Source organism: Platichthys flesus, chromosome 23 (assembly GCF_949316205.1).
Source record: "Platichthys flesus chromosome 23, fPlaFle2.1, whole genome shotgun sequence".
Taxonomy (NCBI): Eukaryota; Metazoa; Chordata; class Actinopteri; order Pleuronectiformes; family Pleuronectidae; genus Platichthys; species Platichthys flesus.
In genome coordinates, this window is record NC_084967.1 from 6,828,202 (window position 1) to 6,845,612 (window position 17,411).

The 17,411-nt window shown below is 41.2% G+C and overlaps 1 protein-coding gene across 3 annotated transcripts in view; it reads left to right on the top strand.

Annotated features, from left to right (window-relative positions):
• Positions 1 to 17,411, top strand: part of gramd4a (GRAM domain containing 4a) — a 43,475-nt gene that overhangs the window by 12,323 nt on the left and 13,741 nt on the right. For 2 of the 3 annotated variants that reach the window (XM_062383191.1, XM_062383192.1), the window contains exons 3-5: positions 1,296 to 1,416; positions 15,749 to 15,869; positions 17,069 to 17,130. In XM_062383191.1, coding sequence (XP_062239175.1) covers positions 1,296 to 1,416; positions 15,749 to 15,869; positions 17,069 to 17,130 — 304 coding nt within the window. Of the gene's footprint in view, positions 1 to 1,295; positions 1,417 to 10,985; positions 11,430 to 15,748; positions 15,870 to 17,068; positions 17,131 to 17,411 lie in introns of those variants that run through there. The other variant, XM_062383193.1, reaches the window with a different exon arrangement.

Consider the following 17,411-nt stretch of genomic DNA (forward strand, 5'->3'; position numbering starts at 1 on the left):
TGTGCACTTTCAAATGATTGGAGGATGACTGAATGCAGTAGTATTTAATCTCTGATGCATTACGAATTTCATAAAGAATATTTTCTTAAAAAATGGTGTTAAAATAGTCGTAGAAGACACGGTGCTTTTCAACCAGCTGGACAACATCTCATTCCTCCACGCTCATGAAAGAGTGAGAGGGGGAAGACTATAATTAATCAGCCGATAATCGCCCGGGTGACGTCATGGCTTGACCTACTTTTGAGGACACTCTGACCGATTATAAAATTAGGCACATGAAGTTGTGCTGATGCGTCATTTACTCAAATACAAAGCTGTGAAAATTTTAACCAAAGACCAGAGTAGAGCGCCCCATCTATTACTGGCTTTTTTGCTTTCTTTTTTCGTTTCAGCCCACTGTCTCCATTAAATTTTCACAAACTGTCACTGTCCCCTTTGTCTCGTTTGTTTTCTCTATTCTGAGACACTCTCCATTCCGCCTGTCTTGTTGGTTTCTGGCTCCTTCTCAAAACACTTCTCTCTCTCACTCTCCTCAATTTCTTCCTCTCTCTCTTTCGCGGAGAGAACATCAGCTAAAGATGTTGCAGTATTCAGACACACACTCACACGCCATGCTGGTTGCAGGCTGGGAGAAGCTGCTGCAGCGTGTGCGTGCGTGCGTGCATGCGTGTGTGTTTGTGTGTGTGTGTGTGCACCTCTTAAAGGGCTATTGCCGAGCACTGATGCTGCTCGACCTGCAGAGCTCAACATCCTGCTAACACTGCCACCTCTCCTCTCGTTCTCTCCTCTTTTCTCCCCCCTCCGTTATCCACTCACCGCTAATACCTCACACTTTCTCCCTCGTTCCCCTCTTCTCTCACGCAGTCGTCATCTCTTATCCGTTTGACTTTCAGTCTGTTCACCTACACACACGTTGTGCCGCTAGTTGTGTGTTTGTGTCCGTGCGAAACCCCTTAGTCAGGGGTGTGTGAGTCATCAGTGTTGCTGCTGTCGGAAGAGAGGGAATATCCTCTTTTTTTTTTCTCCTCCTCTGATCTCACTCCTGCTGGACCTAAATCGGGAGAGGAAACATTACCGTGAGTCATGCCCAGGGCTCGAGTGTGTGCCTGCATGCATGTGTGTTAGATCAGCTGGGATATTCCTGCTTGTGCTTGCATTCTATAACCAAACATGTTTTTTTTTTCTTCTCTATTTGTGAATGCAAATGTTTGTGTGTGCGCATGGGTCCATGTATGTCTGTATGTATGTGTGTTTGTCCTCTATGCATAAATGTGTATGTATGTGTGTGTGCACAGGCAGGTTCAGGGTCTCCCACCATGGCTGCGGCCATCCAGGAGTTCCAGAGGTCAGAGTCAGACCGACTGAATGAAGTCAAAGGTCACCTGGAAATTGCCTTACTGGAAAAACATTTCTTGCGTGAGTACGCACACACACACATGCAGTTTCCATATCTTTGTGTTTGAGTCACATGTGGCAGAACATGCTTAAAATACATGTTAGTGTCCCTGCTGTTGCAGGGCAGGGTCAGTAAAGTGTCTTAGGATTGCCTGTTTAGTATATAGACCAAATGTTAGCTGGAAAATCATTTGGTACGTTATACCTTTCAGTAAGAGGTTCGAGTCTGTGTTGTCCAGTGGAGATTTCCCACTGTGTCTAAGTCTGGTGAGAGATTGTCGCTTTCTTCAGAGCGCCCCTGGTTAGCTCCCAGAGAGAGGCCTTGATCTTGTGTCATTCTGCTCCTTGTAATAAACAACACATAGATGGTGAGCAAGAAATCAACAGAATGGGGAAAAGGTAAATTATAACAGGGATTATTTATATTGTGGAGATCCTGCCTCTTTTTACTTTTCTTATCTACAGTCACTTTCTCATACAATTTATTCTACTCTTAAATAGTGAATGAAGGAAGCCTTTCTCTCATAGATGAAAAGATCTAGTTAAACTGTGTTGTAGCTGAAATGAAAATCTCTCCCTGACATGCCAGCACTTCCTGATGTCTATCGAACTATAAGCATCTCGTGATATCAGTCTGCTTTGTGGTTTCACAGTTTGGCAGGAGGTGGGTTTTGTTCTTTGCTCTTGGTTGCCGCGTGCAACTTGACTCTAACAAAAAACTCAAAAGGCTTACATTTTCTTCTTTGTTCTAGTGCAAACATTGTAAGTCAAACGCTTAAATTTGAGTGTTTTATTCTGTCTTATCTTTCAAGCGAAGGGTTTTTAAGAGTCAACACAGAAAGCTGCATGGACTTAGCTTATCTTATCTGATGTTTACAATTGGCAATGAAGGCAGTAACATCCTGTTTTGGTAGTTGTAGGTTAGCAACCCTGAAATTGCAGAGGAAGAGTAATGGAAGCAAGCAGCTGCTGAGCATATGTTCATCAATTTAACATGTTTCACCAGAGAGGACTCACTGTGAGGGGAAACATCCATGAAGCAGCACTGCATCCTCAATTACCCTACAAACCTTTCTGTTTATTAATTTGCTTTTTCTTTATTGCATATCATTATAATGTCTACAGGGACCAGTGATGGCAAAACAATCACACCAATTTATTAACATAAATTAGGATGATTCTAACATAATATAATCCAGGTTATATTACTTTACACCTACTTACTGTACTTAAATTAATGAAACTAGTTCTGAGCTTTAGAAAAAAAAAAGATTTACATCTTCAATAGGAACCCAATGTCTTGGTGCCTAGTGTCAAAGAAAGGGGTGAGGAGTCAAAAAGAAACACAGATTTATGTATATTTGATTTAGACTGAAAAACGTGTTTAGAATTAGAAAAAAAAAAACCTGCCTTAAACTCTCTTTTACACAGAGCTTCTAACTGCATCCAAATTAACACTGATATTCGTGCTGACCAGTAAAAGGAGTCAATATTTAGAATCCCGCCCCTACTTAGGACCAGGACTGACTCTGTATAATAAACAGTGACCACCTATTCCTATGGTTCAGTGACCCATTGAAACATAGTAGTATATTTGCAAGTACCACACAGAGGCAGTTGAGTTTGAAACCAACCACCAATCCTTGCAATCCTAATGGTAAGAAAGAACTTTTACACTTAAAAGATGTCCAGCTTCCAGTAGCAAAATGATGGCACCGCTGTGAATCTGCAGTGTTATATTTTCAGTGTAGTTTCAGGGTGTACTTGTCAATACTTGCAAAGTGAATGTAACTGTATAATGACAGAGATAAACTGATGGTTGAAGATGATGGATTATCTGTCGCTAGTGGAGGAACGAATGGGTGATGCAGAGGCAGGGAGAAAAGAAGTGAAACGAACTGTATGATGCTCATCCCTAGTCCACCCCCTCAATCAGCACACATTTCCAGTGCAGCACGTTGTCAGCCGTGTGGCTTGTAGAATATGTGTGAAAGAGAATACCTCAGGCTATGTCCTCCCTCATAATGCCTGTGCCTGAGTTAAAAGGGCTGAATCCATTGTCATATTGTCAGGCAGCTGGCTAGACTAGACCCTCCTTCCTTCCTGTTTGCCCTTTTCTTGCCTCCTCCCATCTTTCTTCCCTCCCACCTTTTTTTTAAAGAATTCCTCCAGGGATCCCTTTGCCTTTTCCCTCCATCCCGCTGAGCTGCTCTTTCAAAATCTGCCCGCTATTCTCTCCTCCTCGTCTCTGGATCAGTCTCGACGCTCCCTCTCCTCATTTATCCTCTTCTCCTTTTCTATTCGTTGGATTTCCCCTTCCCTTTATGCTCCCTCTCCGTCAGACACAGTATCCTGAGGTTCCTCTAAGATCTGACAAACACGTGTGTTTGCACACAAAGCAGGTGAAATGGCTGCGACCGTTTTATGAGCTCAAAGAGTTACGAAGAGAAATGTCATCTTAGCGTTACCTAAGATGGCAGCCGCTTGGCATTTTCTGAGGGGATGAACCTTAATACACTTTGCCTTCTGTTGGTGATGGGGAAAGGGTAGTAGCACCTCGGGTAATTCTTTTTTCTTTTCACATTATCTCAAGCTTTTTTTTTTTCTTTTTTTTTTTGTTGCTACCTCCGCACCATCTGATTTTCTGCTTATCAATTTCTCTCATGCCTCTCAATCTCCTGTCCAATCTCTGCCCGGTGCAATTGTACTTCAGGGAACACTGAAGCATGGAAATCCATTAGCACCTAATGGAGTCCTAAGCTCCCTGCCCTGCACTCTAGTTACTGTGTATTATATTTCTACCATTTTCCTTTGCACTGGCACTGTGCTTTGTATTGTCATCGTGTAAGGAAAGCGTGGGCTGCCCAGTACAGCTTACTTCAAAACGACCTACACAAGTGTGCATTCCTCGTTTCCTTAGTTATGTGTTGAGACCAGATGAACACCGACTTAAACACTCATATACAGTTTGTCATTAGCCAGAGTTGATGAGATTATTGGGAGGAAACAAAAGATTCCTTGTTGCAAAACTTAACTAGTTTATGTGTTGTGTAATGGCTTTATCTGGTAATATAGGAACACATGAGAGAGCTAAATAGTTTGCTCAAAGAATGTAATGTAGAACCACAGTGTCTGACTCAAAGGGTAATTCTGCTTTATTTCAGCCTGGCACATTTACCACAAATGTGGCTGTTGTATTATGGTAAACAACGTTTGCCCTTACCACCTCCACTTTAAGGACCCTGGGAAATTGGTGCTTTCACAAAACCGCATGAAGAGATAAATGTGATTTTTCTTATGCCTGAAAATATACACAGAAAGGAGTCGTCTGGATCGGCCATCATCCTGCATCTACAAATACATACACCCTAAACCTTCTCAATCAAATGTCACATTCTATGATTAAACATATCTCTTGGCTAGCATAGTAGTTGCAGGAGTTTAAACAGATGCTTGTGTTTTTACCTTCTTGGACAAACATGATATCTCCCACTCAGCTTTTTACGTGTTGTGATTGTTTTTTCTTATCACATGGAAGAGCTGAACTTTTGGCCAGACAGTTATAATTTTCTCCGGCAGATTTGGGGAAGGAAAAATACTGTATTCTTGTTAAACTGCTGGAGACATCAATTGTCAAATCAATGTCAATTTCTGGAATCATAAGCTCCATTTCTCTGCAGCAAAGGTTTACCTCCATACAATTGTGGAACCGCTGTGTTGTTTTTCTGTCTATCTCCTCTTCCATTTGAGATGCATATACCTCACCTATCAAAGATAAGTAGTCTATGGCTTTAGTCTCGACACTAGATTCCAACTAGTTAAGTACTTCTGTTTTTATCTTCAGTCATTGTTATTACATAAAAATCATATTTATTGGAGGGGTCGCCTTCAGCTCTTCATCAGTGTGGACGCTCATGACTTAAAGTGAACTGAGTCAAGGTGTTTTCTCTCTTTCTCTCTCTCTCTCTCCCTCCCTCCCTCTGACTTCTATCTTTTTGCTGCCTGAAATAAAGCTGGGGCCCACACATATGCTAAAACAAGCACACCGCTTAAGTATATTGTCTCCTGCCTTCACAGGAGGCGTGACTTTCCATTTCAGATAGTGCGTGAGTGTTTGTGAGTATTTGTGTGTGTTTGGTGTGAATACACCGACCCATGTCTTTTCTTTTGGCTTCTGTTGTGATTGTCCCATGCTATTCCGTGGGCTATTTATTGGTTAATTTGTAACCATGAACGTGAGCGCACATAGAAGGAGCCTAAAACACACACACACACACACACACACACACACACACACACACACACAAACATGGTAGTGATTCCCTTCTGCCATGTTACGCTTGTGCCTTCTTCCTGTCTTCTCTTTTCCTTTTTCGGTACCCCTGGTTCTCATCTATTCCCTTCCTCTAATCTACTCCCTTCAGTCATTTCTTTTTTCTCCCTGGTTTGTGAGTATGCACACACAGATCCCATAATAAACTATTCTCATTAGTTTAAAGGGCCAGCAGTGTGCGTTCTTTCTTATTTTCTTCATTATGAATTCATACATAAATATTGATATTCACCTTGTTAAAATGAATTGTTGCAGTGATTTGTTTGTGAGTGTTGGTTTTATCAAATCATTAAAAACTGAATTTATTACATACTCTTATTGTTTGCGCTACATTTTGACTTCAGAAATTACATTTGAAAATGTCTTCAGGAGCTTTGTTCTGGTCACACATGCAGGATAATCCGCAGATGTAGAGCAAGAACTGCAGATCCTGATAAACTGTCTGCAGTGAGGTATGGGGGATTATCCTCTGAAACTTAACATGTTCTGTGTCAGCTGGTCTTTGTCACGTTACTGTGAGACCTATAAGTGTGCAGTGTAGATCAATTTCATTAGGGTTAGGGTTAGCAAGCTGGAATACACGCAAATGTTACAAATGTAACCTTGTGCTTAAGTCGTGTTGGAGAAAGTAATGGTTGTATTTCACTTTCACAGTATTTCACGGTTGAACAATATAAATAGCAGTACATGTGTACATTTTACAAAAACTAGGTTTTCTGTTCACATGAAAAGCAAATAGTTCTCATCAGGCAAGCAAACCTCAGATTAACACTGGCCCTGCGCTTTACGAATGCACGGTGTGTTGTCATCCCCCTGCTCCCCCAACCGATAAGCTCCAAAAGTTAATCATCTGGATAGACCCTCCCAAGTAATATTCCCACCAAGATTGGGGAAGTCATGTCATGTGTAGTTGAGTTATTTTGTACACACAGTCAGCGGGTGAAAACAATATCCTGGAGATGCTGGTGCTCAGTGTAATAATCATTCAGTCAAACATCCCTGGAGTATATGCAGACTGTGCTGCTTCATCGTCTGTTATACAAACCTGCAGAGCTTTGACGGGTCGGAGCTTTATAGCAGCAGCCACAGAAAACACAAATGTAAATTATGCAAGTGTTTTACCATAAAAACTGCACAGTGCTCTGCTGTGTGTGTGTGTGTGTGTGGGTGTGTTTCTAAATTGCCACGTTTTTAATTGTATTTTTGGGAGCCTCTCAGTTTGCATATGCTACACACCAAGATTTATAACAGGTACTCTGAGAACAGTTTCCTTGAGAGATAACCCTGTGATAGTTCAGTCATAATTGAAGTAAAGTTGGAGGGATAGACATCTAGAAGCTGTACCGTGGGTAACAAAGCTAAACTGAACCTTCCACCGGTGCTGAAGTGGCAGAAGCCATGGCAGTGTGAAACCCCTTATGTGCAGACTTAAAGTGCTTAGATTTATCTGCTTCCTTTCTCTTTCTACCCTGCATTTATTCTTATTTTCTCGCTTACATTTTATTCTTGGCTTGTTGTGGTTACATCTGGCTTATTCTGTTAAGTTGATTTTATTACACTGCAAATCTCATTTTTACCTAGAGCTTGGGAGGCAAAATGAGAATTGCACAGATGCACAGTCTTGACTTTTTCTGTATAATAGCCAGTCTCTCCCTTAATTGTGGTATATTGGTTTTACTGCTAGTAGTTCTGTGACATTTGAAAGAACTAATTGTGGATGCGTGTGTGTGGGGCAATTCAGTTTGAGGTCGTGTGTTGAAGGTCAGTGCGAGGGATCAGGCCATGCTCAGTACTCTACAGTGACTGGCTGATCAATAGTGTCCTAGCTGCTGTCCTACTTCATACTGCAGGGGAACAGACACACACACAAACACACACATACACACACCAACAAGCACAACCAAAAGCTAATGGATTCAGAGATGAGCTACAATAGGGCTGTAATGCAAAGCCTTCTTTCACATACCCTCTGGTACTGTGTAAACCCACTGGTAGTTGGAAGCCACCCAGAATAATAATTTCTGTGGCATATTTCAAACTGAAATAACCAAGTGTCTCGTTCCCTACTGACATAAAAAAAAAAATCATATGTTAGGAATTCTGATATATGCCTACTTAGTAGACAGGTTGGACAAAAACCTTGAAATGATAATCGCATTAGGGTCAGGTTTGGTGATATTGGCTGGGGACTCGATTATTTTAAACTGCATGTGCCTCTTATCATTGAAACATTGAGCTCTGGTCATGTTCAGTTGCAAAAAAACATGGGTGCAGGTCGGGCTCAGTAATTTTTTCTTTGGGGGTTGGACAGAAAACTGCAGCCCGAGCCGCACTTCAAATACCGATAGTCAGGACCCGGTTTAAGCAGAGTTTGAAGTTTAGAACTCTCTGCTAACAAGTTAGCAACCTTTCAAACTCTCAATTGCATCAGTATTCAAGTTTTACCAGAGACTCAGTGGATATATTATTTTTTGGGTCAAGTCAACCCTTTTTTCAAAATGGTCAATGTGATTAGTTACACTTGTGTTTACCTAATAATTCATGCCAAAATGGCTGCCGTGAATATATGGGTATTGTAGCAACCCAGAAAACATCTTGCCATGATCCAACCATGTCTGCATCTGCCATAGGATATGTAGCAAAAACGCTGATTACATAAGATGAATACCAAGAAACAATACTGAACAAGCTTATTAATGCAATCATTTAAAAGTACAATACCAGAAATTCGTACTGGGTGTAAATATGACTTAGGTCCTGAGAGTACGTCTACAGTGAAGAATGGAAGCAACTGGAAATTCATTTTTTTATTCTTTGAGCTAATTATCTGTGATTGAATATTCTGTGGGACACAAACTCATTACTCATACTTGTAATCTGGTGGTGATGATGATTCATTCTACCTCTAAATAGGCAGCTCCAGTACATGCTGCATGTTAATGAAGACATCATGCTCAGTGCTAAAGAGACGTCTGTCAGTGCTGATCTCTGATCCCCAGGAAATTAGGTCCACGAGGCAGAATGGTTTCCTGTCAGAAGCAGAGGTTTCTGTAATTAGATTATTGAGATCGTTGAATAGAACCAGAATTCATGTAAGCTCCATATTAATGCAGATGTTTAATTTAACATTAGTTTCTCTAAACGTGCTGTAGTTCATGTCACAGTGTTTGCAGGTTATTTTGTTGTACTCTTGTAAATTAAGACGCGGCATTCGTCATTTGTTTGCTGCAGTAGAGAATGTGTGATTGCAACAGGTGGTCATGTGGGTAGAGAGACTTAATTCCTGAGTAAAAAACTCTCAAACTCTGTTTTGAACAGGCAGCATGCCCAGAAATAATGTACTGTACGTTCTGTCTGTGTTTTTAAGCAAGACCTTGAACTTTCACTTGACTAAAGCAGCAGAGTTTCTCATGTCAGTTGCCTGAATTTACTGGCAAAAACCATGGAAATGTCTTTTGTTTTGTTTACCTTACGGTTTCTGTGACACCGCTTGGTTCCCAGTGCTTGGCGGAGATTGCGCTGCCTTGACCAGAAAACAATGACGTAATCTATGATGTGATAACTGTTCTCCAAACAAACAGATGCTATGCTCCCTGCTGACACAACATTGGATTATGGAACTTGTTGATCTGGATTATTAATGGCATGTTTATTTCACATTCACTAGTAAATATTGAGCATGAACACAACAAAGACTGCAACAAAAGAGAGCGAGAGAAGGCGGACGTATTGTTAGTTCCCTCTCACACACGCCGCCTGTCAAGGAGTCTGGCTCTGCTCCATGTGAACAATAGGTCAGTGAAGACACCATGGCACAAGACACAAAGCCTGTTGATTTGATGTTGAGGGGAGGAGAGTGAAGTTTGAGATTTAGCCATAAAGTCAGGATAATGTTTGAAAAGTGAAACAAGTGAGTGAAATCCAGGTCACTCAAAGATAACAAGGCCAGAGTGGAAGGAGGCCACTGAGCGGACAGAGGATTCAAAAGACACAGGACAAAAGGAAGACAAAGTATAGGACTTGCCTTGTTCATGTCCAATGAGAGACTGCATAATAACTTCACAAAGAAAAACTGGAAATAAGTGTCAATACATATTAGTCTGAAATCAATTTAACTAATTCCCATATATTATGATTAGTATAAATTAATTAATATAAGAAACTTTTATATGGACAACAATATTCTGATATTAAACTTAAAACAGTAGTCTAAATAAGACACTGCCATTTAAACAGCATTTTCTGATTACCTTAACCCGTATAAGGTCATACTCTTCATTGCATTATAACGTCATATTTGTTTTCGCAGCATTTTGTGACATTGACATATGGCAGATGCTTGACGACTCATGCCCTGTGTCGAGTGTAAACAAGTTGTATGACGTCATCTTCACAAGAGTGGTAATTACACTTCATGTAAACAGGAATATGAATTGAATATTCTAATGGCAGCTAACATCATAATCGAAATAACGTCTAATTCAGAGAGGGGTCATTAGTCAGAATATTGCTGTCCATGTAAACATGATCACTGGCAATCCTCTAAAAACATTAAACTAATGTTATGGTTATAACCCATGCACAATGAGAATAAACAGGTTCAGTTTCTAGGGCAAAGTTCAATTTGAAAGAGCGTGATGTCTCAACACAAATCATGTTTCGGTTTAGATTAGTGGTTAGATTAATTCTTTCCTCTAATTCACAAATACAGTTTAGGCTTTCCTCAAACCCTCCACTTTCTAGTGCTGGCTTCATATTGTTTGTCTAAACTTTATCATCTGCTCCTTTTCTTTTTAATGGTTAGTGTCTTCAATGGTGTATTGTCATTTGCTGATTGGCTGTGACAAACACTGTGGTGAGTGGTAACAATGTGAAGCCGACGTGAAGTGGCTGCTTCTTTCTCTCTCCCTCTCTCTGACCGCCACCCCTCTCACCCCCATGTGCCCCCGCCTTCCTTCAATGAAAGGATCTATTGTCTCTGGCCTGGATTGAAAAACCCTCACAGTACTTTTCCTTTGAGCTCTTGCGTACGTACAGTAACTCCTGCATGTTCACGCTGCTGCACACAAATTTGAACACGCACAAACTAGAAGACAATAGACACATACCTCCTGCTCACATATGCAGTGAGGATAAAAGCAGTCACATATACCGTACTGACACATGAACATGCATGATGCGCGTGTCAGACGGCTCCTTGTGTACACAGAAATCTCAGATTCCTGTCCCTCTTATCCGCTGGCCTCCCAGCAAAGCCCCACCTCTTCCTACCTCCTCTGCCCTCCTATTTCTTCACATTCATACAGGCTCTGTTCACTGACCGCTGTGTGTAGAGACCTGTCAAATTATTGACAGAGTAGCCTGTCCTTGATCTGTGCTTTGTCTCTGGATGGGACAAGTAAACATGGAGCATAAACCTAAACTTTGATGAGCTTTGAGGAGTATTGAGGTCATAAGGAAGCAGACGGTGCAATACAAGCTGGGTCAGACCTAGAGATCCTGCAGCCGTGGCTCGGTTTCAAGAGAGGACCAATGGCAGCCACTCTGCCGACCCAATCTTATTCAAGCTTCCCAGGGACAGATCGACTGCAGAGACGAATGGATTTATGCAAAATGGAGGATTTAACCGTTGACAGCTTCGAGTTCCTTTACAGTGGAGCCGTCGATAAGATTAAAAGCCATAAAAGTAACCTCAACCTCAGTAAGTTTCATCAGCTTCAGCAACAGGAATTCATCGTAAACTTGTAAACTTGAATAAGGTAACTTATTAGGTAACACTGCACTGTTTCTACTACTACAAACTAACTTCATCTTGATTTAATCACTCAAATAAATCTCATGTCAGCAGGTACCTTAGACATAGCGAGAATTTGATAACATTGTCTTTACTGGAAAGACATTATCAATTTCAACAAGTGGTTAACCTTAACTCATCTGTCAAAATGAAAACAGAAACTCAACCTCACTTTATGATAGCTCTATAAGTTTTTCTTCATTTTAATTTCCTCAGTTTTAACCTGTGTTGTGTGTAATCCTACATTGCCCCACAACCAGACTGGAAAAAAATGAGAGAGGTTACAAGAGCATCAGAAGGCTTCTCCACATATAAGCCTAAACCCGGTTGCACAAGTAGAAAGAGACGTAAAATACAAATACCAAAACACTAGTTTGGGGTAAAATTAGACTGTAGTTTTATTTTCCAAAATATTTGGAGACGAATGCAAAAACACTGTATAACTCATCTGATACAATTTTAACTATCACTGAAACATCAGTTGGAGTCTGTGTTAATGTGAATGATTGTGCCTTACGTTTGCATAAGCAGTTTTAAATAAACCCCTGTTTTATCTCTCTGTATTTGATCATTGGTAAGCAAATATCAAGAAGTGTGATCTCATAGATTACATTGAAGGGAACAGTAGATATAGTATTTGCATTGTATATCTGAAAGAGGGAAACAGGTCAGATATGGTGACGTGATCTCCACTTGTCAAACTAACTGTAAAATCTGGTGTTGCAATATTTACACGGTTTATCCAAACTTTTCTCACCCTATCAGCACCATTTGTGTTTACATTCTGAGAAAAAATATTCCTAATGTAGGGCTAGTCCACATGGAAAAATGAAATTTAAGGTCTGTTGCATTTCCCAGATCTGTTGGAAATTTGAGCACCCAGAGGAAAATTGAATAGCTGCGTGCTGAGTACGTGCACATTTACATGTTTTCACTTCGGCATATTACAGCCATTTATCCCTCTTAAATCCAATATCCAACAAAATAAAGTGTGTAAAAAAGTGAAGGGCTTTGTACACTCTGAACACACTTTATATAGAAGATAGATTAATTTTAGAACAGGGCGGCCATGTTGACAGAATTATTAATAGCCTATCTGATGCAGAAGGCCTCTGTGAGACAGAAAAAGGATTGTACTCTCTGTTTGTCCCACATAGCATATTTGTGCCATGCTGTATCACACAGACAGAGCCCCAGACCTAATACAATGTTATGGGTGCTTGGAACGAGGAGTCTCTTTTTCTGGTGTTAGGAAGGATAAAAGCTATATGTCTTAATTCTGCAGCTGCATACTGCAGAGGACACGCTCTATGCAACCGAAGCCGCCTGCGTAAACCGCGTTGGTCACCAGCTTGTCCTGCCGTTACAGCTGTGGCCTAGCAACAAAGCTACGGATTATAATGTTTTTTTAACATGTTTGTACATCCATCGGTTGAGTACTTACATTAAAAAATATGATCTCCGGATGCTATTTGGCACCATTACCTTTTTGAAAAACAGTTAGTCACTGAATCGCAATGAATCATGGGATATGTTGGGCTGGGAAGAATCTATCTGGTGGAGCCTTTGTTGCTCGGGGCTGGAAGGACACATTTGTAGGAGCCTGCTTTTTGGGACAGCCTAGTCGCACCTCTGTGATGCAATGGTCTATGAATACAGTCGACAAAGGATGCAGCTCCTAATTTGGGACGTGGCTATAATTAGTGTGGAAGGAAGGAAGGAGCTGGGAAGAGGCTGGAGACAGGCCAAAGGAGTTGTAGACAATCCTAAACAGGGAATGATGGGAATGATAGGAATGATAACACATGGAAAAGGAAGGGTGTCACTGTGTGGTTTAAAGAGTGTAAAATAGTGGCGAGGATCTAGTATGAAAACAGTTTAGCCATTGCAGAGCAGCATTACAAATGAATAAAATACATTATTGTAAATCATTAATTAGGATTGTAACAAAATATGGAGCTGCATTTATTTTCATTTAAATCACATTAGCAATGGTGTGAAGGTATTAAATTTGCTCCGCAGTTTGATTTAATCTTAGTTTCTTCCTGCTCATTGTTTTGGTTGATAGCTAATGGACACAGTTAGCTGCTAGCTTGTGATCATAGTAGAGCATTTAGCTGCTATAATGCACATGTTGTCCTCAGGAGCTCGTGAAAGCTTAATTTTAGTGTCTCCATGTTTGTTGGATCTACAAGTCTGACTTTTTATGCTAACCTGTTGGCCATATCAACTTATAAGGTAATAATGTGACATTGATGTGTAAACAGGTTCTTCAATGACTAAAGGCATTTTCAAACCTTGTTTGGTCTGGACTTTTGGACTTTAAGTTCATCCTGAACCAAAATAACTGGTGTGGAACAGGTGCCTCAGAGCAAAGCCCAGTCCAAGAGACCAAAATAAAAGTGTGGTCTCTGTCCAGATCAAATTGAAACACGGTTCGGTTCATTTGCAATGTGACTTTTTTGAACAGTTTTGACTTCCAGACTAATGCAAGATGTTGACACATTAAACACAAATGAACATTAGACATTCATTTGGTGCGTATGAGCTAGTGTGGAGTACTCCACCTGAAGTAGTGATACCATTAAATTACAGTGGCAGTGAAATTAACCAATTGATACATTTTCTCAATTAAATGGAAAGATAACTTATCTGCTGAACTGACAACACTCCAGCATCAGAGGCGCACGGATCGACAAACCAATCAATGTCAGGTATAGTTAGATGCAGTCAACTTCGGTGAGGACAGGATGTACGTATTAAATGGATAATTCTTAAATGCACCCCCTGAATTACAATGTGAAACCAAAACTAACCAGATAAAATGTAAACAGTGTAACACAAACATGAAGCCTGTTTCGGACTTACAGGTGTCAAGTGATGTTGCTGTTAATCCTTGCTCTGTAAACTTCTGATCTAGTTTTATCTACACCACCCATGGTGCACTGCTGCTGCGGTTACCCATTTGACTAAAAGGTTTACAGTTGGCCTTGGATCTCCTGGCACAAGGTAGCCAGCGCTAAGCTGCTTAGCCCACAGCAACCTTTGGCCAACCTCTGGCTTTCTGTGTCTCCTGCGTACACACAGGCGCGCACACGCACACTCTTTTTTTTGTTTTCGAAAATGAATACTGCACCTTGCACTCTTTGTTATGTTGTCATATTACACAGAGGAAAAACCCATGTGATTTTTGTCTTAATGCCCCAATGCACATGCTTTTCAAAGGCCAGAGCAAGCTGCTTTGCAAACTACAAAAGAGGAGCCTACTTATCAGGTACACTATATTTGATGAGAGGATACAGTATATGTCCCCTCTCGGTTGGAACACCCAGTTATGTGGCCGACGCTGAAGCTGCAGGAGGTGCTGGCAATGAATGTTTCATTAGCATTAATGGGAAGCGACACAAGACGAGAGTGAGGTATTCGATTAGGTGACGGGAAAGAAAGAAAGAGAATTTGCCAGCAAAGTTCTTGCAATACGAATCCCCTACTGTGTGGGAGATGTAATGAAGTCAGGGAAAGCGAGCGGGAGGACAAGGTGATGTTTATTTTCATTAACAGGGGATGCACAATCTTTGCTTATGTGTGTGTTGTCTTTTAGGTGGGTGGCGGGTCCTAGTGTTACGATGCTCAATGTTCTTATAAATCCTCAATATGACGTTTTTAAATTAAGAAATGATGTCAAATCAAAATGTTTGGCTATAAGTTTTTTATATGCACTCCTTGTTTTTGTGGCTCTGGTTATAATCACCTAAATAAACTATATTCTACATGTTCGCCCACTGTCATTGCCTCCCCCTCCTCCTTTATTCATGTGTCCCTTTAGTCAGGAACAATAGACTGAGAGGAAACGTTGCTGATGTTGGTTTCAAAGCCCTGATACCTGATACCACTTAATGCTAGGAGCTGATTGACGAGGAGCGAGAGTGGGGGACAGGTCAAGGTGGGAAGGATGGATGGAGGGCGAGATGGAAAGAGAGACACATGAGTTTGGGCAGATGTATTATCTCTTCTACTTAGAGTTTGACTTCAGTACTTTAACAATAATTTAATTCTCTTATTTACAATGTTGTGATGTCGAGGAACATTTTAAGTTGTCTTACCCCCCAAAAATGTAAATGATGGCTGGACTGCTTTCATGACTATGTAAACACTTGTGTGGATCCTCTTTCAGTTGAATTGGTTTCCTCTCAAGCTCATGTTTTTGTCGTATTTCTTTTCCCCAGAGGAGGAGCTGAGGAAGCTGCGGGAAGAGACAAATGTGGACTCCCTGCGACAGGAGCTGGACAAGGAGCGAACCAAGAGGATAGACCTGGAGCAGAAGATGAATGAGGTGCTCAAGTCCAGGTATAACAGGAAGACTGAGACACACAGAGCTAAGTGCAATGACGTGGGAGATAGGAGATGAGGTTCAAATGTGTGAAGTGGGAAATAATAACAAGGGAGGATAGGAAATGATGACATTGCACTTCATAACATTTCATCTCAGCTGGGTTTATAATGGGTCAAGTGCATATGTGCGTGTGTGTCCCTGTGGGTGGGTGTTAGTCCCAGTGCTGCTCAATGTTTCTGTTATAAATAGATGCCTCAGCAACTTGGTAGGCATGGAATTCCACAAGGTGTTTGTGAGAGTGTATGTTTCAAGTGAGATGATTGATAGAGTGAAAGAAAAACAAGAAACGAGTCACGAGTGCGTCTCCAACTGCGCATTCAGACACTGTAGCTATTCTGGTGTCAGGGAAAACCTGTGTCCCCAGACACCAGCCAAGCCAACCTTAAACCCAGGGTGCACATCAACTGTGTGTGGGGGGCTGTGTGTGGTGTGTGCTTGTGATATCAGATGATGCCTCCGTGGCTGCCAATGGGGAAATTCCATTGGTGCTCCTCAAGAGATTACCAGCAGAGAGGAACAGCCTCAAGAATTGTACAAAAAAAACACTAGGTAGATTCCTATGAATTTGGTGGAAGGATGAGGTATGTGATAGGAAAGAACCCAATCGTTTTGGTTGCGGATTCACATTAGTTTTTGTTTACTTACTTGGGAAGATTGGCATTTTTCCACATTTTCACAATTTTCCCAGGGAATAGTTCATAGACCTTGATGAAAAATAATCTCGCTCTTTAGGAGACTGATATCTGTGAGTGTCTGAAATTTGGTGCAACTTGATTGACTCCACGGGAGTTGGGCCTTAGAGGAGATATGAGTTCTACTGAGTACCACTCACACAGGCTGAAAATAAATTAGGGATTACAGGTCACAGTTGCAAAGATACAATACTTACTGCATGTGAGAGAAATATTATAGGACCACCCAACATCTTGGTGTTGGGGCTTTCTTTTACTCTTTGTAATGATTGTTCTAAAAAATATTAACTTCACAAAGGTAGGGGACTGAAATAGCGTCTCCTCTATGTCTCTAACTCTTTTGACCGTTGTTGATATGTCCAGCATTGAACTTCCTGAGACGTTTCTGGTGGGACTGCAGCTCTTGACTATAGAGAAGTGACACCATGACTTGACAAAAATTCACTCTCCCTCCCCCTCAGGCTGGAGGACTCTCCACCACAGCCTCCCCGGAAACAGCAGTCGCCCTCCAACAATGGAACAGGTAAGGCCCTCAAGAAAAAAAGTGGGAGGGGTGAGTGAGAGGAAATGAGTAGGGAAGGAAGACGTGTGGATGTGAATAAAGAGGTGTTTGTGTGCATTAGTGCAAAGGAGCTGGGGAAGTAGGAAGTGTGAGGTGGAGTGCCTAACAGGAACAGAGTGTGTCGGAAGTGTTCTTGGTTATCAAGAACATTTGACACACATGACAAACATCGTGACAAACACACACTTCCAGGGTGAAGTGTTAACAAGAAAAAGCACACAACTGGATCTGCTTTAAAAAAC